The 26441-nt window shown below is 56.2% G+C and overlaps 1 protein-coding gene across 1 annotated transcript in view; it reads right to left on the minus strand.

Moving 5' to 3' along the window:
* Positions 1-3313: 3313 nt before the first annotated feature.
* The window catches only part of PTPRU (protein tyrosine phosphatase receptor type U), a gene marked incomplete at its 5' end in the record, with an annotated part of 53897 nt that continues 30769 nt past the window's right edge, over positions 3314-26441 (minus strand). Inside the window, 18 exons of the mRNA XM_082296704.1 lie at positions 3314-3431; positions 5648-5783; positions 6885-7042; positions 9341-9466; positions 11512-11652; positions 13634-13807; positions 13912-14061; positions 14143-14278; positions 15591-15745; positions 16290-16406; positions 16500-16597; positions 16901-16937; positions 18443-18519; positions 18662-18734; positions 19903-20093; positions 22174-22331; positions 25017-25155; positions 25672-25708. Of these exons, the coding sequence (XP_082152830.1) occupies positions 3369-3431; positions 5648-5783; positions 6885-7042; positions 9341-9466; positions 11512-11652; positions 13634-13807; positions 13912-14061; positions 14143-14278; positions 15591-15745; positions 16290-16406; positions 16500-16597; positions 16901-16937; positions 18443-18519; positions 18662-18734; positions 19903-20093; positions 22174-22331; positions 25017-25155; positions 25672-25708 (2166 nt within the window). The 3' untranslated portion in view covers positions 3314-3368. The remainder of the gene's footprint in view (positions 3432-5647; positions 5784-6884; positions 7043-9340; positions 9467-11511; positions 11653-13633; positions 13808-13911; positions 14062-14142; positions 14279-15590; positions 15746-16289; positions 16407-16499; positions 16598-16900; positions 16938-18442; positions 18520-18661; positions 18735-19902; positions 20094-22173; positions 22332-25016; positions 25156-25671; positions 25709-26441) is intronic.

The following is a 26441-nucleotide window of genomic DNA, read 5'->3' on the forward strand; positions in this document are numbered from 1 at the left end:
GCTTTAATTTGCATGATCCCCCTTTTTATTATTTATCAGTAAAGTGTAATTACTGCTTCCTTCACGAGCCTTAATTAAAGATGAAAAACAATCCTGACAAGTCAATTAGATTTTTTTTCCTTAGTCTCCATTAAATTAAGACTCAAGTGTTACTGGAAGTGTTTCATATCACAACACATTTAACCGAAGGCTGCTTCGTAATAAATAAATCACTGAGGACAATGCAGGAACTTTTCCTGAAGGCTCTTCTTACAACAGGATTTCATTTTCCAGCTGGGAAAGGCCTTGGGACACTTTTTCCTCCACACCACCTTCTCCAGCAATGGGGAAGGTCCATCAGAAGCTGTGGGCAGCCAGGGTGCCTGGGAAACCCCGACCTGTCCGAGATCTCCAGGGGGACACCAACAGCAAAGCTCTGGAAGCACAAGGCAACCCCATCTGTGCCATGAGGGCTTTGCAGGAACCTGGCTCGGCAAAGCCACTCCCAAAAATACCCTTTAAAAGACAGGGCTGAGGGAGAGGCTTGTTCTGCAGCTCAGGGCCCCCCACAGCACAGCTCCCAGCCCAGAGCCAGGAAAGAACTCCAGAGGCCATCACAAATTTGGAACATTTATTTATGCAACTGATTTCCTTCAAAGGAAAGAAAGCCAAAAATAATAATAATAATATAACAAAATAATAAAAAAACAGTTAACAACAGCTGGATGTGCGTGGTACAATCCACATCAGATGTGTCCCTCCCTCAGTCCCACTGCCCTCTCCCCTCCATGGTGGAGCTGCCTCATGGTCCCAAGTCCCTTTGGCAGCAGCTCTGGGGTGCTGCCAGCTTTTAGGATCACTTTTTCTGCATATAGACAAAATCGTTCCAATTTGGTGTTTTTCTTGGGTTTTAATTTTTTTCCTTTTTTTTGTTTTGTTTTTATTTAAAAAAAAAAAAAAAGCACCACTCCAATCTGTAATACCAATAAACATTATCCATCTTAAGAACAGTATTTATATTTTTATATATAGATTTCTATATATATATTTCTATGTACAGGATGGCCTTGCCTCGTGTCCGAGGAGCATCTCAGTAGGAGCTGGAGATGGGTTGGGTTTCATAGCACTTGGATTTCAAAGTCTGCCCTTCACCAGAGATGCCCTAAAAACCCAGAGACACCCAGCAAGGAGGCATCAAAATAAAATAAAAAGGAAAGAATCTTGATTTTAAAACATATATACAGCTCCTCCAGTCTCTGTTGTCTCTGTAGGACTACCCGGGGTTTCAGTTTTCCTCCTTTTCCTCCTCCTGGCAATACTTCACCTGTGGAGCCCTATGGGATGCTCCCTCCCTCTGGACCCCAGGGAGGATGTGGGTGGCCCAGGCAGCAGCACCCCTCCAGTTCCTAGGGCTGAACAGCCCCCAAACCATCCCATTCCCAGGGATTTCGGAGGCTCAGCTCAGCTATTTTCACACAAAACCAAACAATTTCTGCTCCTTTCTGCAGCCACTGTGCAGCACCTTCCCTAGGACAGCACGGACAGGTCTGTGGAGAGATGGGGACTGGGAAAAGGACACTGATTTATCCCAGTGTGAGCACTGGTGTAGCCAGGTACTGGTGTTACCAGACCATTTGGGGGTAAACAAAGAGCTTTTGGTGATGAGACAGAACGGGCTCACGGCAGGTGAGGCAGGTGAGGCAGGAGAGAAAGAAGGGATGGTGTCAAATAGCCCTTGGAATAAGTTATTGTCAGGCTGTGAATTCCTCAGGAAGGCAGTGGGAGAGCCGAGGGTCTGGGACGGTGCTGGAATCCCCATAACCACAGCAGCAGCACATTGTCCCCTTGGAGAGAGGACAGGGACAGCTCTTCCTGCTCTCCTTCACCCTTGGCAGGTGGATGGAAACAGCTCCTGGGTTTGCTCCTCCAGGACACGGCCATTTCAGCTGTGCAGCCTTCGTGATTCCCTGGGGAGAGCTCCCTGGGCAAAGGGATCACCAGCTCCAGGCAGGCAGGGTGGGAAGTTGCCCCTGCCCTGGGAGGTGGGGCTGGAGGATGGGGGTGAAGGATGGCAGATGGATGAAGGACAGGGTTGCCCACAGGAAACCTCCAGCATGTGGAGGACAGTTTCTCATCTGCTCTGCTCCATCCCCCCCAGAAGGGTTCTGCCTGATCCTCAGGACAGAACCAACCTCCCCTCAGTTCCCCCGGCAGACCCCAGACATGGATCCCTCCGGCTGCACCTTCCCCAGGCCATTTATTTTATTACAACCAGGCTGAGAGCAGAATCACGATAATTTCCACAACAGCAGATGGAGAAAGTGCCATTGCACACCCACCTGCAGCAGGATGGAGCTAAAAAGCCTCAGGTACCTTCAGCCACCAGCCCCGGGGGCACAGGGATGTGGGGACCTCCCCCTGTCCAGCCCCGACGCACGGCCACGGCTTCAGCACAGCTCAGCCCAAGCCAACGCCACCCCAAAACCGGCCCTCCCGCCCCACCAGCCCCAGCAAAAGCCAAGAGCATCAACGGGCAACTGCCTGGGGGTGACATCCAGGAAGTATTTGGGATGGACCCGAATTTTGAGGATTTTGCTTCAAATGCAGCTACACACAAGGGGTTAAAAGCAGACCCCATGGGCCAGTGCCTGTGGGACACCAGGAGGAATTCACTGCTACAGGTGGAGAGGAAGGTGTGGAGATGCTGGGGAACCATCCCCTCAGAAGCTTTGCAGAAGCACCAGGAGGGTCTGGGTTGGTCCCTGCAGAGGGACACTGCCTGGCCAGTGCCCCCCACCCCTCACCCCTCACCCCTGCCTGTCCAGGGCTGGATACACAACGGGGCAGAACTCACAGAACTAAAACAAGCGAGGATCAAACTCATGGCACGAACGGGCAAAAACTCAAGAGCTCCTGGGGTGTCTCTGCTCCAGCTCAGAGCGAGTCCCACCAAGGGAAAACCTCTGGCAGCCTCCGGGCTCCTCCAGGAGCAGCTTCAATTCCACACACAACAGAGCAGCATCTCCCTGCTGGGGAACAGCCTCGGCTCCTTCCGGCTCCTCTTCCTCCCCTCCAGACTCACCAGCACCGCAGGGCCTCATCCTGCACACACCAACCCCAGGCGTGACTCCAAGGGACAGGATGAGTTGTGGGATGCACCCGTGGCCACTCAGACATGCCCGGGGCAGGGAGGAAGGATGGAGAGCGGAGGATGAAGATGGAGAGCAGCCAACACATCCCCACGTCTGTTCGTTTCCTGCATCCGAAGGGTTTCCCGGTGGGTCCTTTGCTGTTTCCCTCCTCACCCCAAGCAGGGCCGCAGCGTCCAGCTGGGAAGCGCGGCTGGCACGGCCCCTGCACAGCCCTTGGTGCCCCTCTGTGGCCAGGTGCTATCTGGTCTCCAGGGACTCCAGGTATTCCAGTGCTATGTCGTAGCAGAAATGGTACTGCTCCTGTTCGGGGAGAGAAGAGGGGATGTTACCATCCCAAGGGAATTTCCCAAATGTGTCCCTGTCTGAGGAAAAACACGTGTCAGCAGCCTTAAGGAAACACCTGTCAGCCTCTCGGGCCCCGTGACAGTCCAGCTGAAGCCACAGCCAGGAAAAACCCCACTCTTGGCCAATGACAGCCACTGCTGGGGCACATTGCACGGCCCCACACGCACTGAAATCCAGCACTCTGGGGACACACGGCACCTCCCCCTGCCCCGAGGGAGGGACCTGGACTGCAACATCCCCTTCCTGTGAAAATACCTTTATTCCCCACCCCAGGTACAACCAGCACTGGGGATTCAGCGACCTCATCACCTCAGTGACTGACAGCTGTCAATCAAATGGTGGCAGAGCTGCGGGAATGATGGAGTCTGGGGTCAGGAGGTGTCCAAAATAAAACCTTAGGCAGGAAATCGAGGAGTGCTTGTTTCTGAGTTCAGCAGAGGCTGGGAAAGGGGAGAGCACCCAGGCAAATGCCTCTGGTTGTAGTGGATGGAGATGCCCTGCCCTGGCTGCCAGGACGTTCCTTTATCACAAATTCTCCTGCCCAGCAGGAGTGGGCTCGCTCTCCCACCTTTTCCTGAGACATCCAGGGATGGTGTCAGCATCTTCCCACCCTTCACTCCCGTCAGCTGCGTAAAGGGGAAGCCCAGAGTGGCTGACTCGTGGTTTTGTAACAAAAATCCCTGAACTGGGGCTTGTGAAGGCAGACTCATCCATCCCTGTCCTCCTCTCCATGCCCTGCTCCCGTGCTCTGCCGCCCTCGTACAACTCACAGCACAGAAACCTCGGGAGAGCTCCGACCGCGGCAGTGCCCATCCCCAGGAGATGCTGCTCCAGTGAGCAAAACCGGCCAGAGGGGGGGAAAAACTCCAAATAAATCAGGATTTTGGTGCTGCTACAAGCACTGGGACATCCAGTGGGAGCACTCTGGGAGTGACAGCAGGGAGGGAGAGGGGAGAGCTCATCTCCCCAAATCCCAGCTGCAGGACAGGGATTTGGGCCTGAACACCAGCATGAAAATCCTGTTATCCCACACGGGTGGGCAGCTCCGGGATCCCAGGTGGGAGCGGGCAGAGGGGGAGAAGGACTTCAAAGCAAGGAGGCTGCGGCAGTCCAGATTAAAAGCACATAATGCTTTTTGGATTAAGGAAAGGGATTGTTTCCATTTATCATCATATAAAAATAACCCCCAGGGCAAGAGGGGGAAGAGGCACAGGCAGCGGGAAGTGCTCTCCGCTGGGATGAGCTCCTCACACCAGGCACGGATCCGGCCTCCCGGTGACTCTGGGAGATTGAGATTCCCAGAATAGCCGGTTCAGGTTCATTTGAGGCGGGAGGAGGCTCGTGTCCTGATGGGAAATGTTGCCTTCTTTTAATACCTTTGCAATTTAGCCCAATGGGTCTGGTGGCTTCATGCTCGTCACATCATCTTTCCATTATCTGCATCCCTCCCCCTGCTCCCCTCTCCCCTCCCTCACCTTCTCCTCTGCTTTTAATTCCTAATGCAAATCACATCCCTTCCTCAGAACCATTTCATTTTGCAACTTAGGGATTTTATAATCCAAACAGGGTAAACATTTCCAGCTGACTTGCTTTTAAAACATCATGAGGCACCTGGATCCCTCCACCACGGGGATGGACATGCGCCTGCTCCCTCCCCTGTTCCATCATCAGGCCCTGAACTAGGGCAGGGGCTGTTTGCCCTGACCTGCTGCCAGCTCCAGCCTCCCCCTCAGGACATATCAGTCCACTGCTGCTCCCAGCAGCTTGTCCACCCATTCACTTCACTCCAAATGCTCATTCCCTTTTGTAAGTCCGACAGGAATTTATCTGACTCCACACCAGAGCTGCTCCCAACACCACAAACCTTCCAAAGAACCACAGCTGCATCCCATGGGTGAATGTGACTCTGTGTTACAACTCCTGGGGAAGATTTCCAACAGTCCCAGCACTGACTCCGAGGCCAAGCTGGCACAGCAGGATGAAGACAAGCCCCAGGCTGCTCTGACGAGCTGCCTCACTTCCCAGCCCATCCCAGCATTGTGCTGGCGTGAGGATGCCCATGATGCTCATCGTGGTGGAAAAGGTGGTGTTGTGGGAGGTGAGCATCCCCAGCACCTCTCCTCCGTGCCAGGACCAGCAGCCAGGGTGGACAGGGAGGGTCTGGTGCTTACCAAGGTCTCCACCATATTTGGTTTGTAGTTGCGGAGGGTCTTGGCAGCGAAGAAGACATCTGCCATGTTGTGACACTTGATCATCTCCAGGATCATGGTGGAGGCGCAGAAGGTGCCACTCCGGCCACCTCCGTTCCTGGTGGGACAAAGACACATGTCAGGAGTGAGGAGGTGGCATCAGAGCCCCTCCTGCTCCCTCCAAGTCTCCCTTTCTCTATCTGACCCTGCATCCCGGGGCATGTCCCAGAGCAGGGCCTTGTACCCAAAATGGGGATCTGAACCTGCCCCATGGGGTAGCAGGACAATGATCCTGCCCTCCAACCCTCACAAGAGCATAGAAACACATTTCTGGACCAGGGCTGGATTTTGGACATTTGGGCTCAACTCCCAGCCCTGCCATGTGACCTTGGGGAAGCTGCCATGTCCCAGAGGTGACCCAGGGCTGGTGACAGGGTGGAGCTGCTGCCTGGAGGAACCGTCCCATGTTCCACCCAGAGCTCTGGGAGCCTCCCCAAATCCTGGCTGAACCCCTGTTCCCACACCACCACACCTGATCCCTGGCAGCAACGGGAACAGGGGAGAGGAAGAGAGAACACGATGCCAGAGCTTTATAAAGCATGTTCTCAAATTATCCTTCAGCTAACGAAGATGGACAAGGCTGTAATTAGTTTTTGATTAAAGGCTCTCCTGCTGTCTCTCCCCATCTGTGAACGTGCCGGGTCCCATCCGAGGAGAGCACACTCAGTGTTTGTGAGCCAATCCGCCCGGAAGGAGGGGGATGGAGACCGTCCAAGGCTGGACAGGGCTTGGAGCAACCTAGTCTAGTACAGGGTGTCCCTCCCACTGGAACGAGATGAGCTTTAAGGTCCCTTCCCAGCCAAACCACTCCATTATTCCCTGTCCCCCCCGATGAGCAGCAAGTGGTGGGGGTGGCACAGCTCCTGCCACATCCCTTCGGAGCCTGTTACACACACAGGACGTGGGGACAAGGCTGGAACCTCTGCCAAGGGGGGGGGACCAGCACAAAGGGCAGGTTGGTGTCACCCCTGCTGAGCATCCACCTCATGCAGGAGGTGACCACGGGGTGCCTCACCCAAAACTCATGTTGTGGCAGAGGTAGCCCCATGTGGGGACCCCGCTGAGGGCCTTGTGGAGGATCTCCAGGCAGAGCTGTGGACAGGGAACCTGGAGACCTCTCTCCCCCAGCAGAGCCTGCTCCTCCCCAGCTGACACTCACAAGCAGTGCACCACAGTCCTGCCATCACCACTTTCCTTCTGCCACCTCTCCACTTGGGCCAGGAGGTGCAGGAAGGACTTCTTGGAGTCTGGGGTGTCTCGATAGGCTGACCAGCGCAGGTACTGGAAATGCCGGACCATCAGGTGCCCCTCCTGCAACTGGAAAAGCAAAACTCATCAGCTGGGACCCACGGGCTGCCCTCATTTGCCTCCACTGGAGCTTGGATGAAGGGCAGGAGGGGTTTGCCACACACAGACAGAAAAGGCAGAGAGGAAAACCCTTTCCTGCTGCTTTCACACGGATGGTTCAGCCTCCTCCTCCACCTCACACTGGTTCCACCACCCCATCCTGCCCAGGAGAAGCCCCACTGACATGGTTTATCTGACCCCACAGCATCTTGGCTTGTCTGTGTATCCCCCAAAACCTGCTCCCAGGTCCCTGAGCCTCCCCAGGGCTTCTCCATCACACCCTTCCTTTGCACGCTGAAGATCCACGGGATGTGGCTCTGTTGTGCTCACTGTAAACCAGGAGGCTGCTGAGAAGCTGCCACGGAGGCGGGAGCTTAATACCTGGTAATCTGGTTAGTTTGGAAACCTAATCTGGTTAGCTGGATCCAGGAGCAGGATTACAGCCACGGAGCTCAGCAGGCTTGAGCCAGGCAGATGTGGGGCTCCTGCTCAGGAGCACCCGGAGCATCCCGAGCACGGGATGGGATGAGACCACAGTCACCCCCTCCAGACACAGCCTGGGGCTCACAGCTCTTGTGTGGGGAGCATGTGGAGGAGAAAGGGGGGTCAAGCACTGATGGGGGGTCAGGCACCGATGGGGGACACTCTAGAGGGCTCCATCCACCCAATTTCAGTGGGATGAGAGCCAGACCTTCTCCAGCCAGAAGGACCAGGTGTTCCTGGGGGGGAATTGGTGTTCCTGAATTTGGTGCCCACTCCAATCTGCACACCCCAAACAGGGGAATGTCTGAACTTTTTTGGGAGCTCTGTTGTGAGCTGGTGATGTGCCTGTGATGGGCTGACCACACCGGGCTCCAGGTTTTGCTTTCAGCTGGAAGCCAGGAAGGCAGACCGGGAAGAGGAAACAAATAAAGGGAGTTAGAACAGACGAAAACTCCTTTGACAGCCCAGGAAGGAAAGTTTTGGGATCTGTTTTGAAGGGAGGGGAAAGCTCCAGAGCACTTGTGACACCCCCAACACCCATTTCCACTGCAGCAAGGCTTGGCACAAAGTGGCTGCATGCATTTACCATCCCTGCTCCAGCAATCTGCTCCTTGGAGGAATCTCCTCGTCGATCCAGAGATTTCCATCACGCTGCATTTTAATTTAGCCTGGAGTATATTCTACCACCCGAGAGCTGAGCATATTTGGTGTAGGGTTTTGTGCTGACACCCAGGAAATGCCAGATGCTCCCTCGGCGAGTGTGAACCAAAACCCTCTTTGTGTTAAGAGTCCAGATAATCAGGATTTATCTCCTCTGGCCCCGGCCACCCTGCCAAAGCACCTTCCCAGCCGGGCCGTCAGCCAAGCCATACGTTCCCTTCCAAGCCCCCTAATTCCCATCTGCCCAGTGACCTTCACTGGGGCACTGGCCTCAGCCTCTTGGCAACCATCAGGAGTTTAAAGACCTCAGGGATGCCACCTCCTCCCAGCTGACATTTGTAGGTAAATCGGCTTCTTCTTTGCACGTGCAGTTCTGCATCCACACAGCCCACATCCCTTCCCTGCTGCCCTGCATTTGTCTTCTTTCAAGGCCAGCTGAACCAGCCATGCAACACTGGCAAAAGGTAGAAATCCGTGTGGATCTTCTCATCCTGCAGGGAGAGGGCTCTGCTGGTGCCAGGGGAGCTGCTGTGCCCATGTGGGGACTGTCCATCCTGTGCTTTGTGTGTGGCTGGGCAGAGATGCACCTTCAGGCAGGAGGAAAAAGGTCTTCCAGCAGTTTTCTAAAACCTTCCAAGGAGCCGTGAACTCCAGAAAGGTTGGATGGAGCAATGGCAATTTTACAGGTTCCTCTCTGGCAGGAGGAGAGCTGGGGCTGCCTCCTCTGAAGCAGCTGAGTTAGGCTGGAGACCCCAGCAGTCAGGGAGGATCCTACTGCTCTCCACAACTCCCTCAAAGGAGGCGAGAGCCAGGTGGGGTCGGTCTCTTCTCCCGGGTAACAAGTGATAAAAAAGAGAAAACAGCCTCAGGCTGCATTGTGGGCAGTTTAGATGGGGTATTAGGGGAAAATTTCTCCACCAAAAGAGTTGTCAAGCCCTGGCACAGGTTGCCCAGAGAAGCTGTGGCTGCCCCATCTCTGGAAGGCCACCTGGAAGGCTGGATGGGACTTGGAGCAACCTGAGATAGTGGAAGGTGTTCCTGCCCATGGCAGGAACAACAAGGTTTTCAAGTTCCCTTCCAGCCCACACCATCCTGGGATTCTGTTATTCGTATAAAGCAGCTCACCCGTGTGACGTTCTGGACTCGGAAGAGCCGGGACACGATGTCCTCATCTGCCGCTCCGGAGATGTACTCCACCTCCATGGGGCCGTACTGCTGCAGCCCCGGCTCGGGCCAGTACTGCAGGCAGGGCTGTGGAGAGAAGCACAGCTCACTGTGACTGGGAATGTGGGCTGGGACATGGGGAAGGGCAGCAGGCAGGACAGGAAACGCCTGTGAAGGGAGTGGCTGGTGCTGGACCCCCGGGAGCCACTGGCATGGGGTGGCCCCAGGGTGGGGTGCTGGGCCACGTTTCTTACACAGCACATCAATGGATGGAGGATCTCCCAGCTCACTGAGGGATCAGGGATGAAAGGTCAGGTCCACCCCCAGCACCCACACAGCCCCCTGGCACTGCACGGACACAACAGCTGACACTGCTGGGAATGGACACCGCTGGTCCAGGAGGATGTGGGATGGACACTGCTGGTCAGGAGGAGGCAGGATGGGCTCTGCCCCAGTTCCAGCACAGACCTGATCCTGCACAATGTCAGAGCAGGGCTGGGCTGCTTACAGTTGGCTCTCAAGCCCTGTTGGCTTTAGGAGCCACTCTGCCACCAGCAGTGACAGCAGTGTGGGATGTCAGTGCTCCTCGTCCCATGGCCAGGACATCCCACCAAGCCAAAGCAATCCCAGCCTGCATCCCTGGGGAGCAACTCCTCCTCCCTGTGTCCATCACGGCACTGATGGATGGCTCAGTCCCTGGAGCATGGGTGAGATTGTTTTCACAGTGTGACAGCTGGGAAACCAGCACCAACACAAAATATATGATGTTTGTCACCGCACTTTCACAGGGCATTTAGCAACGCAGGTCAGCCACGGCCTGGGCCCAACCGCACGGCAAACGTGTCTGAGGAATAATTGGTTATTAATAGGGGCTATAAATCTCCAAGATCTCTGAGCCTTTCAGACTCAGAACTGTAATTTGGGTATTAAAACTTCCCTTGGCAAGGCGTAGTTCAAGTGAGGGCTGTACCCTCAAAGTCACCTTTCAGAGCTGCCTGCTGGAAAGGTTGATTTATTACCTGTTGGTCTTACACCAGTAAACATTTCGGATCCAGCTAAATATTGTAACCAGACACCCCTGAAGAGCTGACAGCAGGAGAGAGGCAGGGCTGAGCAATGAGGAAAACGGCAGAGGGAAGGGGAAGGGGAAAGAATCCTGTCCCTCTGCCCTGCTCAGGTGAGACCCCACCTGCAGAGCTGCCTCCAGCTGGGGGGACATGGACCTGTTGGAGCAATGACGACACCAACGGAACACCAACGCCAACTCAAAGCCAACGCCAATGGAACACCAACACCAATGGAATGCCAACGCCAATGGAACGCCAACGCCAATGGAACGCCAATGGAACGCCAATGCCAATGGAACGCCAACGCCAATGGAACGCCAATGGAACGCCAACGCCAATGGAACGCCAATGGAACGCCAATGGAATGCCAACGCCAATGGAACGCCAATGGAACGCCAATGGAACGCCAATGGAACGCCAATGCCAATGGAACACCAATGGAATGCCAGTGCCAATGGAATGCCAATGGAATGCCAGTGCCAATGGAACGCCAATGGAACGCCAATGGAATGCCAATGCCAATGGAACGCCAATGGAACACCAATGGAACACCAATGGAATGCCAATGCCAATGGAATGCCAATGCCAATGGAATGCCAACGGAACGCCAATACAACGCCAGTGCAACACTACTGCTATGTCAATGCCAATGGAACACCAATGCCAACTCAACGCCAACACAACGCCAGTGCAACACTACTGCAATGTCAGCACCAATGGAATGCCAACACCAGCACCATGCCAACACAACACCAGCACAACACCAACACAACGTCAATGCCAACACAACACCAACACCAGCACAATGCCAATGCAATGTCAGTGTAACACCAACTCCATGCAGCCAGGCTGGGCTGCTGCCCAACACCTCTTTGGCTCCAACTGGCCAGCCCTGTGCTTACAGGGGACAAATCCTGAGTGCTGCACACAGTGCCATGTCCCCTTGCAGAGGAGAAGTTGCTGAGTGAGCAAGGCAGGGGCTGCAGCGCTGTCAGGCCAACGGGGACAGGGCAGGACAAAAGCCACCCATGGGGCCGGCGCAGTCCCCAGGGCAGCAGCACTCACCCAGGCAGAGTTGGACTGGTTGAGCTGGTTGAGCATGACGATGGAGGTGCAGCCATAGTCGTACACCAGCCGCCAGAAGTCGGTGGTGGTGTTCTGCAGCGGGTGCAGGGTGACGATGAAGGCAGCGCTCTTGGTGTAGCTCTGCAGAGAGGGAAGATGAGCACCAGTAAGGACACAGCGGTGACACTGGAGCTACTGTTGTCACACCCCAAAAAACCAGTGCAACCAGATGAGTGGGACCAATCCCCTCTTCTCCATGCCAGAGCAGAGCTGGTCTCCCTGGCACAGCCTCGGTACCTCAGTGCCCTGGTGATGGGGAGATCCAAGTGATCCCTGCCCTTGGTCAGGATGGAAGTACCCACATTTTGCTCTCACAGGAAAGGGTATTTTGCATAAATAATTAGGGAAAAGACGTCCCCTTTGAGCCAAGAGCAAGCAGAAGCCATGGCTCCCAGAAGACCCCAGACCCCAGCTCTGCACCCTGGCCCTGACTGGAAGCATCATCCACTGCATCATCCCCACCCAGAGCGCCCCACCACCAGGCACCGAGAGCTGCAGAGACAACCACTGACCTGGGCTCAATTGTTTTGTGGGGAAGAAAGAAAACCCCAAGTGAAAGATCCTAGAGACTGTAAGAAGGAAGTGGGAGGGAAGGAAATGACTACATTTCTGGTTTGTGCTTTGAACAAGACACATCCCCCTTGGTCATCCTGCTGCTGGTTTGCCAAAGGCCAGCTGAGCTCAACACTGCATCAGGCTCACTTAAATTAACACAGTTTGGCTCAAGCATCTTCAGACACAGAATCACCACAGCTCTCTGCTGATGGGGGTTCCTCTGCCTGCTGCAGAACCTCCTGATTGAGCGCACAGAAATGCCTTTATTGAACCATTCCCCCAGCCCTGTCCATGGGCAGCAGCAAGACCTCGGCGCTTGGCGAGAGCTTTCCACCCTCGAGGAGGGGCATGAGAGCAGCAAGGGGAAAGAGATTTCACCAGGCTTGCCTTGGCACCCACCTCTTTGGCACAGGTGTAAGTGACAGCAGGGTGTGCAGCAGGGCACGGCTCCACCGGCACCAGCACCAGTGACGGGTGGCACAGGCCAAGCTGATCTGACAGATGGACAGACTGACTGAGCAAACCACTTTGGCACTTAAAGAAAATGAGACTTTTTTTTTTTTCCCAAAGAGGGAAATGGGTTTTATCCCTTCAGCAAGAATTTCATCCAAAGGGCTTTGTTGTCTATAAAAAATATTTCATTCACTGACCCTTTAGCAGAGATTAAGGGAGGCTCAGTGATGCATAAAGATAAAATGATAGGCAAACCACAAGCAAGCTGGAAACAAAACTCCCATCCCACTGCAGCACTATGAGAGCCACTCCCCACCACCAGCAGCCCACTCTGCCTTACAAACTGCTTTTGCTGTGGGAGCAGGAATCAGGGAGATGGGATCCGCACAGAGATCCAGCGGGATAAATCACCCACGGGATGGAAAACACAAGGCTCAGCCTGGTGCCAGCGCTCAGCTGTGACCAGGAGGGTGCGGGGAAGATGCCTGGGGTGTGGGGGGCTCCGTGCTGCCCATGCAAAGCATTTCAAGGGAAGGGAAGAGGGGTTGGTGATGAATGACCCCATCGTTCAGCGTGAGCTCGGAGCCTGCAGCATCCTCTGCTCTGCTTTGTGATCATCAGCCACCAGGAGATAGCTTTGTCACCACAGGGTCCTTTCTGACTGCACGGTGGCTTTGGGAGCAGCTCAGAGTCCCCCCAGTTGCAGCAGGAGGATCACGGGGGACTGGCAGCACGGGGGGGCTCAATGCTGCCAACCCCCCCCGGAGCTTCCTCTCCCTCCCCTGTTCCAGTTTCACTGCAAAATCCTGAAGTCCCTCAGTGCCTGACTCATGAGAGCAGGAGGAAAGCTCTTGCAGGGTGCTGCTACGCAGAAGAAGGGATGCAGGACCCCATTACACCAGTCCCAGCCCTTCCTCCCCCTGCACACAGCAGCCGTGAGACTTCCTGCCCTTGTGCAAAACGAGGCCATAAATCCAAACCGAGCAAAGTTTTGCCATGAAAAGTTGCCTGAGCCCACGGGAAGCGGCCCCTTCCCTCCGCAGGGAACGCTCACATCAGTTAAGGCCGCGTTGATGTAGTTGTTGCTGTCTCCATCCACGGAGATGAGGAAGGGAAGGCATCGGTCGGGCGGCAGGACGTCCATGCTGCGGTTGCGCTCCCGGTTGCGCGGCAGGAGCGCGATGCTGCACTCCTCCACGTCCAGGTGTGGGGTCACCGAGTTCAGGGTCTGCGGGTACACGGGTCCCCCTCAAAGCCCTGCCTGGTCCCAGCCGGGGTCAGTACCAGGAGGGTGAGGACAAGGGGGAGCCGCAGAGGTTTTGGGGCGCTCACCTGGAACTCCTCCCGCAGCTGCGAGGAGTTGCTCTGCGGCTCTATCCTCACCATCTCCTTGTAGGTGGGCTTGAACTCACTGGCGGGGATGCTGGTCTCCCCGCACAGACAGGCCTCCAGGATGGCGTCGTGGATGAAGATGTACTGCTCCTGTGGGGAGGAGAGGGGCAGGGCTGAGCCCCCAGAGCCGGCTGGTGACGGCAGCCCCGCGTGTCCCTGGCACCCGCTCACCTCCGTCTGGATCATGTTGATCCTCCGCGAGCAGAGGGTCTTCACGCAGTTGTAGATGTCCACGACGCCCTCGCACTCAGCCATGTCCAGCATCACATCCAGGACGATGTAGCAGCCAGTCCTCCCTGTGCCAGCGCTGGGGATGGAGGGGAAACAGCAAACACATTGCCAGTCTGTGCTGGCACCCACACACGGCCCAAAAGGCTGCTGGGCACCGAGCAAGGTCTCTGTGGGCGAGGGCTCAACACACAGACCCTGTACCGGGCAACCCTGCAGGGCTGCAAGGACCCCACACACCTCCAGAGCCTGGTTTAGCCCTAAACCTGCCCAAACACCCCTGCCGCAGCCCCAGGGGCGTGTGATGGTCAGGCTGTGGGTGGGCACCCATATTTAAAGTTCATTTTTAATTTAAGACAGCAGAACACACGGTTTTTGCACCAAAACCGACAACTAAACCATCCGAGTGCCAACAGTCCTCTGGGATCTCAGCCAAAAGTGCCAAGGAGGGCTCAGCTCAGAGCTCTGGGAGAGCAGGGAGGTTCCCCTGGCATGAGCAGGTCTGAATGCCCCAGGGGACACCCTCAGGGTAAGGCTGAGCCCAGCAGGATGCCCAGAGCCAGTCCAGCAGTGGTGACATCCCAAGCCCTGGCATGGTTGGAGTCACAGTCAGAGACCTGCTGTGCCGTGACCCCACCATGATGTGTCAGGAACACAACCACCCCCCTGCTCCTTTCCTACAGAGTCTTTTCCAGTGAAAAACCAATTTTTGGGGCTGATGAATCACTCATCGTGATTATCAGTGATTACAGGCTACGGGCACTAATCACCCTGGCTGGTGAATGAACGCTGATGAAGCGGCTGACAGGGAGAAATCAAATAAAAAATAAAAAAATCCCTCCCACTCATCAGCTTCTCCTGGTTTGCCCAGTGGAGGAAGAGCCATTAGCACATCATGTGGGAACGCCTGCTCAGGGCACAGAGAGCACCAAAGCTGCTCAGATGTGTCACTGGTGTCCTCCCAGCTCCGGTGTCCCCGTGGCCGAGCCCCGCAGGGACAGCCCTGTGGATAACCCTGGGAACGGGGCTGTCCTGCTGCCCCCCTGCCTCTCCCTTCAGCCAGACCCCACATCCTGACCATCAGCAGCGGTCAAACTGCCCACTGCCATTTCACATGGTCCACTGGGACAGAGCTGTGTCACCAGTCACAGGCTGGGGCAGCCCCAACACGGTGCTGCTCCCTGCTTGTCCCCCTGGACCAGCCACAGCCCCCCATCCCTGCTGCCACCAGCCCAGTGGTGGCATTTCACAGAGAGATGCCATCGCAGAGGGACATCAAGGCCAGGCTGGACAGGGACTGGAGGAATTTGGACTAGGGGAAGGTGTCCCTGCTCTGGGGATGAGCTTTAAGGTCCCTCAAGCCCCACCCGTTCCATGAGCCCCACCTGTACCTGCAGTGGATGACGATGGGGCCGGCGTCTGGCGGCGTGGACGCCTTCACCCTGCGGATGAAGGCCAGCAGCCCTGTGGCATGGTAGGGGACACCGTGCTCGGGCCACGACATGAAGTGGAACTGCTTCACCTCGTGCCGGGCCGAGTAACCCCGCTGCAAGGGAAGGGTGAGAGGGCAAGGTCACTCAAACACCTGATTTTCTGGGGAATCCATGATTTTGCCAGTTCAGCATCCAAGCAGATGGACCACACAGCACTTGGGCAGCCCCGCAGCTCCCTCCTCTTGGCTGCACGAGGGTTAAAAAACACCAAGGAGAAAAAGGAGGTGGCAGCAGCCTCAGCCTCCTTGCCCTATCACCAGACAGTAACATGACATTCCTGTAGATCAAGTGTAAATTGCACTGGCTCCATCTCCAGTTCCCACGCTGCAGAGTGATGGCTGCATCACCTCCAGCCCAGAGGAGAGGGAAGCGTCCTTCATCTCACCCCACTCACACGAAAATTGAACACTCACTCTCTGTCCAAACCAGCACAGGGCTGAGCCACTCGCCCGGCACAGGGCACAGAGCCAGGGAAAAGGCAAAGGAAGGAGCCCCTGGTGGCCCCATACTGGGTTACATAAACAGGGTACTGGTAAGTGCCAAGCTGTGGAGGGTGAGAGGTGGCTGAGCGGGGGTCGGGCAGGGGCAGGGCCGTACCCTCTCGAGGGCGAAGGTGCGCACAGCGTACTCAGCCAACGTCTCCGATTCCACCAGCGTGATCTTGATGTCCCCGTACATCTCAGAGTCATCAGGCCAGTATTTGGAGCATTTCACCTGCAAGGAGAGGACAGGATGGGGTTTGGCTCTGTGGAGGCGGCTTCCAGCAGAGCTGGAGCCCGGAGGGATGGGACGGGACGGGATCCTTACCCGGCCCACCTCCACCAGCTTGGTGATCATCACAATGCTGGAACAGTGCTCCTGCCACACCATGCGCCAGAAGTCATACACCATCTCCTGCTTGGGCCCTGTGGGACACAGGAGAAGCCCCCATGGATGGATGGGCACCACCAGCAGAACCCAGCCCTGGCAGTGTCCCAATGCCACCACGTCCCCCCTCCTGCCCGTGCAGCACAAACAGCCCCACAGTGCCTCAGAGCCCTTTTCCCCAGGGTTGCGCAGTGCCAAGGGGAGGCAGGAGGGGTGGGAGCTGCTCTGCATTGGGCCCCTCCCTTCCCTTCCTGCTCCTGCAAGGTTTAACCAGGAGCAAAACCTGGCTGCTACATCAGGAGCTGAGGAAGCACTGGCTGAGAGGGCAGGGCGTGGCTCACCTTGCGTGGCGATGAAGTGGTTGGACCTGTGGTAGCCCTGCAAGGGAAGCAGAGACATCAGTCCCAAGCTGGGGGACACTGAGACACCCGAGAGCTGGGGCACAGACCCATCAGATACTTCCCAGTCACCCAATGGTAGAAATTCCCCACAGCCACTGGGCCAGATCCTGCAGGTCCACCGCAGGAGGAGGAGGAGGTTCAGCAGCCACCCCACACTCAGTGTACCCTGTCCTGGCAGGGTGCATCTCCTGCATCCCACAAGAGGCTCAGGTAATGCCCAACGCTCACCCCTGGTCTGCACCAGGATCCTTTATCAGTGCCTTGAGGGATCCACGGGCTCCACTCCAGCTCCTGCTGCCAGGAGAGCCCTGTTGCTGACCCCCCACCCCACAGCAGCCCCCTGGTGCTGAGACAGCCCCGCTCCCCTCCTTCATCCCCACTGCTCAACCCTGAACAAGGACACCCCAGCTCCAAGAGCACGTTCCAGCCAGGCCACTGCCAGAGGGACTGTGAACAGTGTCCACACCGTGGCCAAGGGTCCAGCAAAGTTAAACCACACCACACACATGGAGGTGACAGTGGCTTCTCCATCCCCCGTGCGATTTTTGGGGGTCGAATTCAACCCCTTCTCTGAGCACACGGGCCCTGCTTTCCATGCCCCAGTGCCACACAGACCCTGCTTTCCCATTCCCTGGACCATTCCCAGTTTATGGACACGTTTTCCCAGCCTGCCTCTCCCTGATGGTGTTTAGGCCACGCTGCCCAGGGCAAGGCCTGGCAGGAGATGGGAGCAGAGAAGGGAGGAGTGGGGGAACAGTTACTTACTTCTCGGTTAATCCGAATCTTAATGATCCCGTTGGGACACAGGTTTGAGAGAAAAAGATCAGAGACATTAGTGAGGCACAGAGCAGAGAGGGGTTAGAGCACTGCCCCAGAGCGGGCCGGGGAGAGACAGGGCAGAAAGGACACAGGGGACAGGGACAGGCAGAGGGACACTGCTCGGGCACTGGGATCAGGCCACCACTGACAGACAACACCCTCTGGGCAGGAGAGAAGAGTGGGATTTGCTGCTGCTTCTATGAGATGCTGGAGCCTTCCTGCACCTGCCCTGGTGCCAGCGATGCTGGAGGTGACAGGGGACATCACCAGATTCACACACACCAGCAGGATCCAGGGGTAGCCCACTGTGAGCCCCAGGTGGTCCCTTGGTCCTCTTAACCCCTGCATTCTCCACCCAGGGAGAGGGAGATCCACAGCCACGTGAGCAGGTGAGGGGATGGAAAAGCAGAGAGGGAATGAGAAAGGAGGGACAGAGCAGAGCAGAGCAGAGGAGGGAGAGATGTGATGAGCAGAAACTGCTGTTGAACACCAATAAATCAGGCAGGTCCTTCATGATGAGTTCCAAGGATGCACTGACCAGCCCACCCTGGGGTGTCCAGACTCCTCCAAATGCTGCTGGACAGACCCCGAGAGTCCACAGGATCCACAGGAAGCTCCTGTTCCAGCCCAGACCCCAAGGACACGGGCCCTGTCCCCACTTACGTCGATGTAGTTGGCGTTGATGTAGTCAGAGTTGGGGTCACCCAGCAGCGGGTGCAGCTTCACGCGGTGACGGTCGTCTGGGGAAAGGGGACAAGGGATCATCAGTGCCAGGGCTGGTCACCCACCAGGGCACCCTGGGCCATCACTCTGCCCCAGGAACCTGCAGAACTCGGGTTTCTGAAGCTTTCTGGGGTCTAAGCCTTTGCTAAAGGCACTCACATGTGGACATGTGATCCTGCCTCCCTTTGGTCTTGTCTTTCTTCTTCGAAGCATCCCAGCCTTCAAAGAAACTCTGCAAGGAAAGGATGGACATCCCAAGCCGAGGGCAGGAATGTGGGGTCCCCCCAGCCCCAAAAGCTCCCTGGGCAGCAGGGCAGACAGGGTGGTCCCTCCACCCCAACACCTGTCTCCTGCAGCCCCAGCTCCACCTCCACAGCACACTCTGCCAGCTACACACTCCTGTTGCATCCACAAAATGCTCAATTTTCCAGCAAATTACAGACTGCCTGGTTTTTTTTCTCCAGGGCTGGTTGTGTTTTTTTTTTTCCTAAACCTCCTCAGCCCCTTTCTCTCCCTAGCACAGAACAGGTTTGTGTGTAATAACAGTGACATTCATAGATTGGCATAAGAGGGGGAAAGTGGAAGGAAATTACATGTTTTCTCCCCTCCCATAATATCTGAGTGCTTTCAAATGACTAGTTCCAAGAACATACAGCAGCTTTTCAAGGAGCACTAATGATTATCGCAAGCCCTGGTTTGTCCAATGCGTGAAAGGGGGGGAGAGCTCCTGTTCCTGAAACAGCCAAGCATTAAACAGCAATTTCACTGGGAAATTTCAGTCTCCAGACCTGTGGGACACCAAGGAGTCGGGAAATGACCCTGCTGGCTGTGCTGAGGCAGAGGCTTATGAAATTCCCTGCTCTGGTACGAGTGCTCCAACCTGGCCAGCTGGGATGGACATGATGCAGCCAGCAACTCTTGGGAGAGAAATCCCTGCCCTGGCATCACCCACCCCAGGGTCTTCATGGTCTTGGAGCTGCCAGACTGCAGAGGATTTGTTTGTCCTTAGGCTAAAGCCATGCTTATGACAGGCCAAGTGTGCTGGAGAGCAGAAGGTGACACAGTGATGCCCAGGGAAAGGGACAGGGAAAGGGACAGGAAGAAGCAGCCCTGGCCTTGCAGGAGAGCTGGGATGACGCACTGCGGACAGGGCTGGCAGGGCTGATTTGGCTCATCCCAGGGACCTGCTCAAGCTGACAAATAACCCAAAGCTGCCAGCACCAGCCATTGACTCAGGGACACCCCCACACTGACAATGCCAGCCCAGAGCTGTGAGCTCCAGCTCCCACCCAGAGCTCCAGACCTGGAGCATCCTCTCCTTGCTCACAGATCCACTTCATGTCTCCCCCATCCATCCCACCTCCCACTCCCCCCGAGACCCTGGCACAAGCTGTCCCCACCTCATACTCCTGCTTGAAGCCGTAGCCCTCCGCTGTCTTCATCTGGTTGATGTGCTGCAGGAGGTCGGCCACGCGCACGGCCGGGTGCAGCTGCCCCGTGTGGTACGGGGAGCCCTTGCGGCCGCACTGGCGCCGGGGGGAGCCCCCCAGGAGGCTGCTGGACTCATTGACCACACTGCTGCGCTGGTCACCTGCACAAGGAGGGACAACCAGAGGCCATCAGGGCAGCAAAACCTTGGGCTGCATCCCCATCACCCCCGGCGCCCACGGAGGGCTGAGGGAAAACTCCCAGGGAGACGCTGGTGCTGGAGCCCCTCTCTGGGGACCACCAGGGGGTCCAGCCCGCAATCCCACTCCTATCCTCTCATGCTCTCTGCAGCTCTTCCTGCACCACAGAGCCAAAAATGCCCAGCATAGCCTTTTAGGAGCCCAGCAGATCTATTAGAAATCAGTGGGCAAGGCCATAACGGGGTAATAACCTCATTTCCCATCAGCAGGAACAATGAGCTCCCATGCAGACAAGCAAGAGGTCCATGCCCAAATATCCACACAAGATCCTGAGTTGAAAAATCACCTTGCCAATGTCTCCAGCACAGCTTAACAGTTCATTTTCCTCACTGCTAGAAACCAGCAACAGATTCCACAAATGGAGCTTGCTGCTGTTTGATGGGGAGTCTGTGCAGTATTTACCTGGTTTGTGTCGTTGCTGTGTCATTACCAGCAGAGCCAGGCTGAGACCTCACCTGTGTTTCTCAGGGAAAGTTCCCACACCAGATCCCAAAATCTAGGTTTGCGCAAAACCTGATGCTCTGCGCTGCTCCTGGGAGATGGGCAGGCAGGGACCCCCAGGTTTGGGTGGGAAAGGACCTTAAATCCCATCCCATCCCACCCCTGCCACGGGCAGGGACACCTCCCACTGTCCCAGGCTGCTCCAGCCCCAATGTCCAGCCTGGCCTTGGGCACTGCCAGGGATCCAGGGGCAGCCACAGCTGCTCTGGGCACCCTGTGCCAGGGCCTGCCCATCCTCACAAGGAACAATTCCTTCCCAATATCCCATCTAACACTGCACCCTGGCAGTGGGAACCAATAGGACAACACAGGAGGGTCCCTCTGCACCCCATGACCTGCCCAATGGGCTCATCAGCCACTGGGATTAATGAGAAATTAATTAATTGCTGGCATTTGCAAGGTGCTGCCACAGCCACACACTGAGGAACCAGTTGGGTTTCCATAAGGATTAGTGACCTTCTTTTAAATGCACAGAAACTGAAGCACAGGGGGAACAGCCACCAACCAGTCACCAAGTCATTCATTTCCCTTCGTTAATTAAGGATGTTTACAGGCACCGGAGACTCTCCCAGCCATGGCAAGCAGCCTGAGCTCCCCAACTCAGCCCCACCAGCCTCTGAGTTTCAAGGACAGTGACCAAAGAAAAAATACACCTAACCTAGCTCTGTGTATTAAGAGCAGGAAGAGTTTGCCCTCTGGGCTTTTATGATCCGTGAGACAACGGCGGGAAGCGTGCGGATCCGGCAGCCGGCGCGGAAGAGCCGCGCGCAGGCAGCATCTTGCAGTTACTGTAACAGATGTTATTAGCATATGGCTGAAACTGGGGCATCCAGCGAGTTATTTTACAACTAAATCAGCACGGAGACACATCCTCCGGTGGGTGTGAAGTTATCAGTCTCCCTCTGATGTGAGCACGAGGGCTCTTTAACCCTTCGAAGCCCAGGCTGCGTGGGGAAGGCTGGGGGAAGCTTCCAACCTCAGCGTAAACCAAGAGCTGGGACTCACCCAGTTCCAGGGGGGCTGCGGCCAGATCCTGAGCCCACAAATGGCCTCAAACTGCCCAACCCAAGCTCAGATCTCCACGAGAAGATAGAGACCCAGCTCCCCACAAGAGCTTTCCCTTCAGCACAGCCTGGATGGTGGCAAAAGCTCCAACATCGATGAGATCCCTGCCCTTGGAGATTTACACAGGGCAGGGAAGAGCCTGCTATGCCACACACATCAGTCTAAAACAGATGTAACACCAAGCCGTCAGTATTTAGAGAATCACAGAATATCCTGAGTCGGAAGGGACCCACAGGGATCATCCAGTCCAACCCCTGGCCGTGCACAGACACCCCAACAACCCCACCCTGTGCCTGACAGCGTTGTCCAAACACTCCTGGAGCTGAGGCAGGCTGTTTCTGTGATATTTTGGGCTTATTGGGCCTCCTTGCTATGGCTGGAAGGAAGCAGGGGGATGCTGGGGTCCCCATTCCTCACCTCTGTTTCCGTAGCCGTGCGTGTCCATGAAGGACAGCCCCAGGCGCTCGTCCTCCTGCAGGGTGCTCTGGTCAGTGAAGCTCCTGTCGATGGCGCTCATCATTTGCGTCTTCTCGTGCCGGTAGTTTATGGTGGCTTTGGTCATGTTCATGGGTTTCCTGCAGCAGGGAGGAGCAGAAGTGAGCAGGGCTCACCATCAGGTGCTCTCAGATCCCCTGAAAGCTCCTGGGCCTGGATTATTCCAGGGAGCAGGATGGATTATTCCCAGCAGCATGGTCATCACACTTTGGTGCTCTGCTGTCCCAAGCCGGGCGCAGCCCCACGTGCAGCATCCCTCGCTGGCTGCAGCAACTCCAGCTGCTCACCTCAACATCCACTCCTGTCCCCTGCCCTTGGACAGCCAGGAGTGCTCCTTGTGCAATCAGAGGCTCTCTCCAGACATCTCCCATCACATGGATCTGCCCCAGCCCTCCCCAGCCCTGTTTCTCCAGGCACAACCCCCTGGTCTAGGGGAAGGCGTCCCTGCCCACGGGCAGGGGTTGGAATGAGGTGAGTTTTAAGGTCCCTTCCAACACAAACCATTCTGTGATTTTAAAGCCGTGTCAGGGGCCAAATCCATCCCAAGGGATGGGCTGGACCTCCTGACTGCACCTGTGCTCAGCACTTGCTGCAGAGGCTTCTGCCTCCCATGCAGGGTCCCTTTAGGCACCTAACAAAGGTGCTGGGAAATCCCAGCAGTTCTCACTGGGACAGAACCTCACACCCCAAATTCAAGTCATTTCAGCAAAGAAACTTGAATGGATGTTTTTGAGAGGCAGCATCAGGCTCTGAAGCCAGAGCAGCGCTTAAACCAGAAGGATGAACAGGAGATCTGAGCCTGTGTCGGCATCGTGGTGGGGCTGGAACACTGCAAGGCACCACTAAAATCCAGAATTCAACTCAGAATCGCTGACCCTTCCCCTTTATGCTGCCTTCAGTCTCTAACAAGCTCGGCAGCATTATTTTCCCTGATCCAAAGAGACCCTTAAAATGCACTTGGCAGAGGAAAAGGACTTGTTGGAGCAGCAGGGTGAGGGGGGCGGCCGGGAGGAGGGTAAAGCAGGAGGAGAATGACACTTACGGGTAATAGGAGTAGGAATAGTAGTTCCTCCTGGCAAGCGTGCAAACAAAGAGAACAGCAGAAATTGCATAAGCAGCTTTTCTCCAGCACAGGGAAGGGAGGTTACGGGGCAAGTCAGCTGCCAGAAAATTCAATGCACCATGAAGGAATCCGGCTCCCCTTTGGCACCCACAGGTTATTTACTCCAGGCAGGAGCTGGCATCCCAGCAGGAGAGCACAAGCACCAGCTCTCAGAGTGACCACAGCACCCTTGTCCAAGGGGTTATTCCATAATTTTTAAGAGTGAACAACAAAGATGTCCAAAATGTAGGGATTTCCCCCAGGCTGCTGGCTAGGGGCCCAGAGGGGATGATGGGGTCAGGATGTCACATTCCCAGTGCACCATTTACTAGAGACAAACATATTCCAAGGCTGCATTTCCATTCCACCACACCAATGTTTCTCCAACGGCAAAGCACTCTGGAGAAGATTTACGAGCTCATCCCAGCTTCCCAACAGCCCCAAATTCAGGGCTCTCAGCACCAGATCTAATTTGTGGCTCTGATTTGTCCTTCAACAGGTTCATCCTGGGATGCTGAAGCAGAGCTGCTCCTCCTCCTGTCCCGCAGCACCAGCAGTGGGAATGCAGCAGCCACACACAGCTTCCCACCCACAGCATCACTCCCCAAAACACATCAGCACTGCTGGCATTTGCCCCATCAGGGAAGGATCCAATGGAGCCATGAGCCAGCCCTGCACCCCAAAGTGTGCAGGGATGCAACAGCCCCGTTCTTCCAGCAGCATAAATCTGCAAGGATCCTTCCAGAGCACACGGAGCCATAAAGAGCTGCAGATTTACGGGTGCCGAGGCTGTGCCCTGCTGTTTTTCTCTCCCTCTGGCTGTTCATGTACTTTGCTCCATCTTCCCAAGCCCCGTGTTTAATTGCTGCCCTTTATCCCAGCTCTGAGAGCCCCCCCGGCCCGGCGCTGCCTCGAGCCCCGCACGGAAGCAGCCGCTTTTCCAGGGCGTTGCATCCACGTGAAAAGCAGTGGCCGCATCCCCGGCGCTCCCGGGGATGAATGTCCCGAAAAGCCCTCGCCCTCCTCCCTCCCACCCCAGGAGCTCCCCCAGTGCAAGCCCACCTCCATGGCCACGACCACATCCATGCTGGATGTGCTCACACTGGCCTGGCCAAGGCAGCAGGGGGGCCCAGAGGCAACATCTCAGCACAGATTAAACTGATTTTTGTCATTTTGGGCTGGGGGTGCAGGGCTCCACACCCCAGGGTCCCCTGGCTGCTGTTGGCAGGGGAGAGCTGGCGGGACAGGGACAGCTGGGCTCAGCAGTGGCGCAGGGCCCGGGCACGGCCAGAAGCGTTTCCATCCATGCAGGATCACCAGCGCAGCACAAAGCCAAGCAGCAGCAGGAAAAGAGGCAAAAGATGGAAAAATATGGGGGAGAGGGACAGCGCCAACAAAGCTGCAGAGGGGGAAGGGACATCCTGAGGACTTTGCTGCTCGGTCCCCAGTGTCCCCTGCCATGCCTGGTGCCACAGAGTGCGGGGGTCTGTGTCCAGTGGGATGCAAAGGCACACAGAGACACAACTTGAGGGAGGGTCTGGAGCCTGCCCAGTGCAGCAGAATCCCCACCAGTAACCCCCAGGTAGTGCTGGGGTGGTGGAGAAGGGTTGAGCTGCAAAGGAAGGATGGATGAAGTGCCAGCCACCAGCCCAGGTCTCCTCACCCTTTCCGAATGGCGACGATGATGGCTCCCAGCAGGATGATCAGGACAATGAGGCCCCCGGCACAGATCCCCAGGATCAGGCCCATCTCCTCCGAGTGCTGGGACACCTCCAGGGGACGCTTGCTCTCTTTGCAGGCAGCTGCCAGGGGACAAGGACAGGCAGGAGGGGTCAGCACTCAGCTCCAGGGGGGTTGGCATCAGACATGAAAACCCTGGGATTCATCCCATGGGATGCTCATTGCTCCATGAACACACGATATTCCACCAAGACGTGACAGGGCTCTGCAGTGCCACACTACGACCGTGGACAAGTCCCTCTCTCAGTCCCAATGGGGTGAGACAGCCCCTTCGTGCCCCTTTCATCACACCCCACGTCAGATCATCCATCCCTGGATTCAGTGTCCAGCACCACCGCTCCAGCCCGCCACCCCCACCACGGTAACAGCACTGAGAAGGAAAATTGAACCGAGGGAAAAACCCCAGACACAAAGAGAGTGGGAAGCAAAGGAGTCGGGGTTGGGGCTGGAATAACCCATCACATGCAGCCCAACCACCACCAGCGCCGGTCCCAACCCACTGGCACAGCCCCAACCCCAGAGCAGCCACGGGGCCGGAGCTGCAGCCACGGTGGGATCAGGGGAAAGGGAGGGCTCACCTTTGCGAGCGATCCGGACACAGTTCAGCCGAGTTTCCTACGGAGGTAAAAGGGGGGGTCAGTGCTGGATGAGCATCCCATGGCTCTGCTCCCCACTCCCGCCCCGAGCGAGGCTGGGTGGGCACGGGGCTGGCCCGTTGGTGCTTCAGCCCCCAAACCGAGGGAGTCTGTGGGGGATTTGTGCTGCAGCACCCACGGAGCTCCTGGGGACGCACATCCCAAGAGATGCTGCAGAATGATCTGTCCCCAGAATTCCCAGGTTTAGCTGAAGCCACTGCTCCTGGCACAGAGGGGACAGCAAAGCTCAAGAACGTGGGAGGACTCAGCAGGCGCAGCCAAGCCACATGTCACCGACTGTCACCAGCTACAGCTGAAACATTCCCAGGTTGTCATCCAGAGCTTCATGGGTTTTCTTCCATCAGTCAAGGTTTCAAGCCCCAGTCCTGGTACTCTGCACCTGCTGAGGTTGCCATGAGGTTCCAGCTCAAGTCTCCAACAGTTTTAACATTTGCAATTTAGGGATGGGTTCAGCTAAAATATTCCATTTTTCCATGCATCTGACTTCTGTTGCAAAATAAAAAGCACCATTTTGGCAGGATTGCCTTCTCCGAGCATCCTCCAGTCTCTCAGGACACCAGGCACCAATACTGCTCCATCCACCCCCGGCCCAAGACCTGCCCATGCCACATGCCCAGGGCAGGGCCAGCTCCAGCACTGCTCTCGCTGGGGTCTCCAGCTTTTCCTTCTCCTGCTTCATCTGGCACAAAAAC

This window comes from Coloeus monedula (assembly GCF_965178545.1).
Source record: "Coloeus monedula genome assembly, chromosome: 24".
Lineage (NCBI taxonomy): Eukaryota > Metazoa > Chordata > Aves > Passeriformes > Corvidae > Coloeus > Coloeus monedula.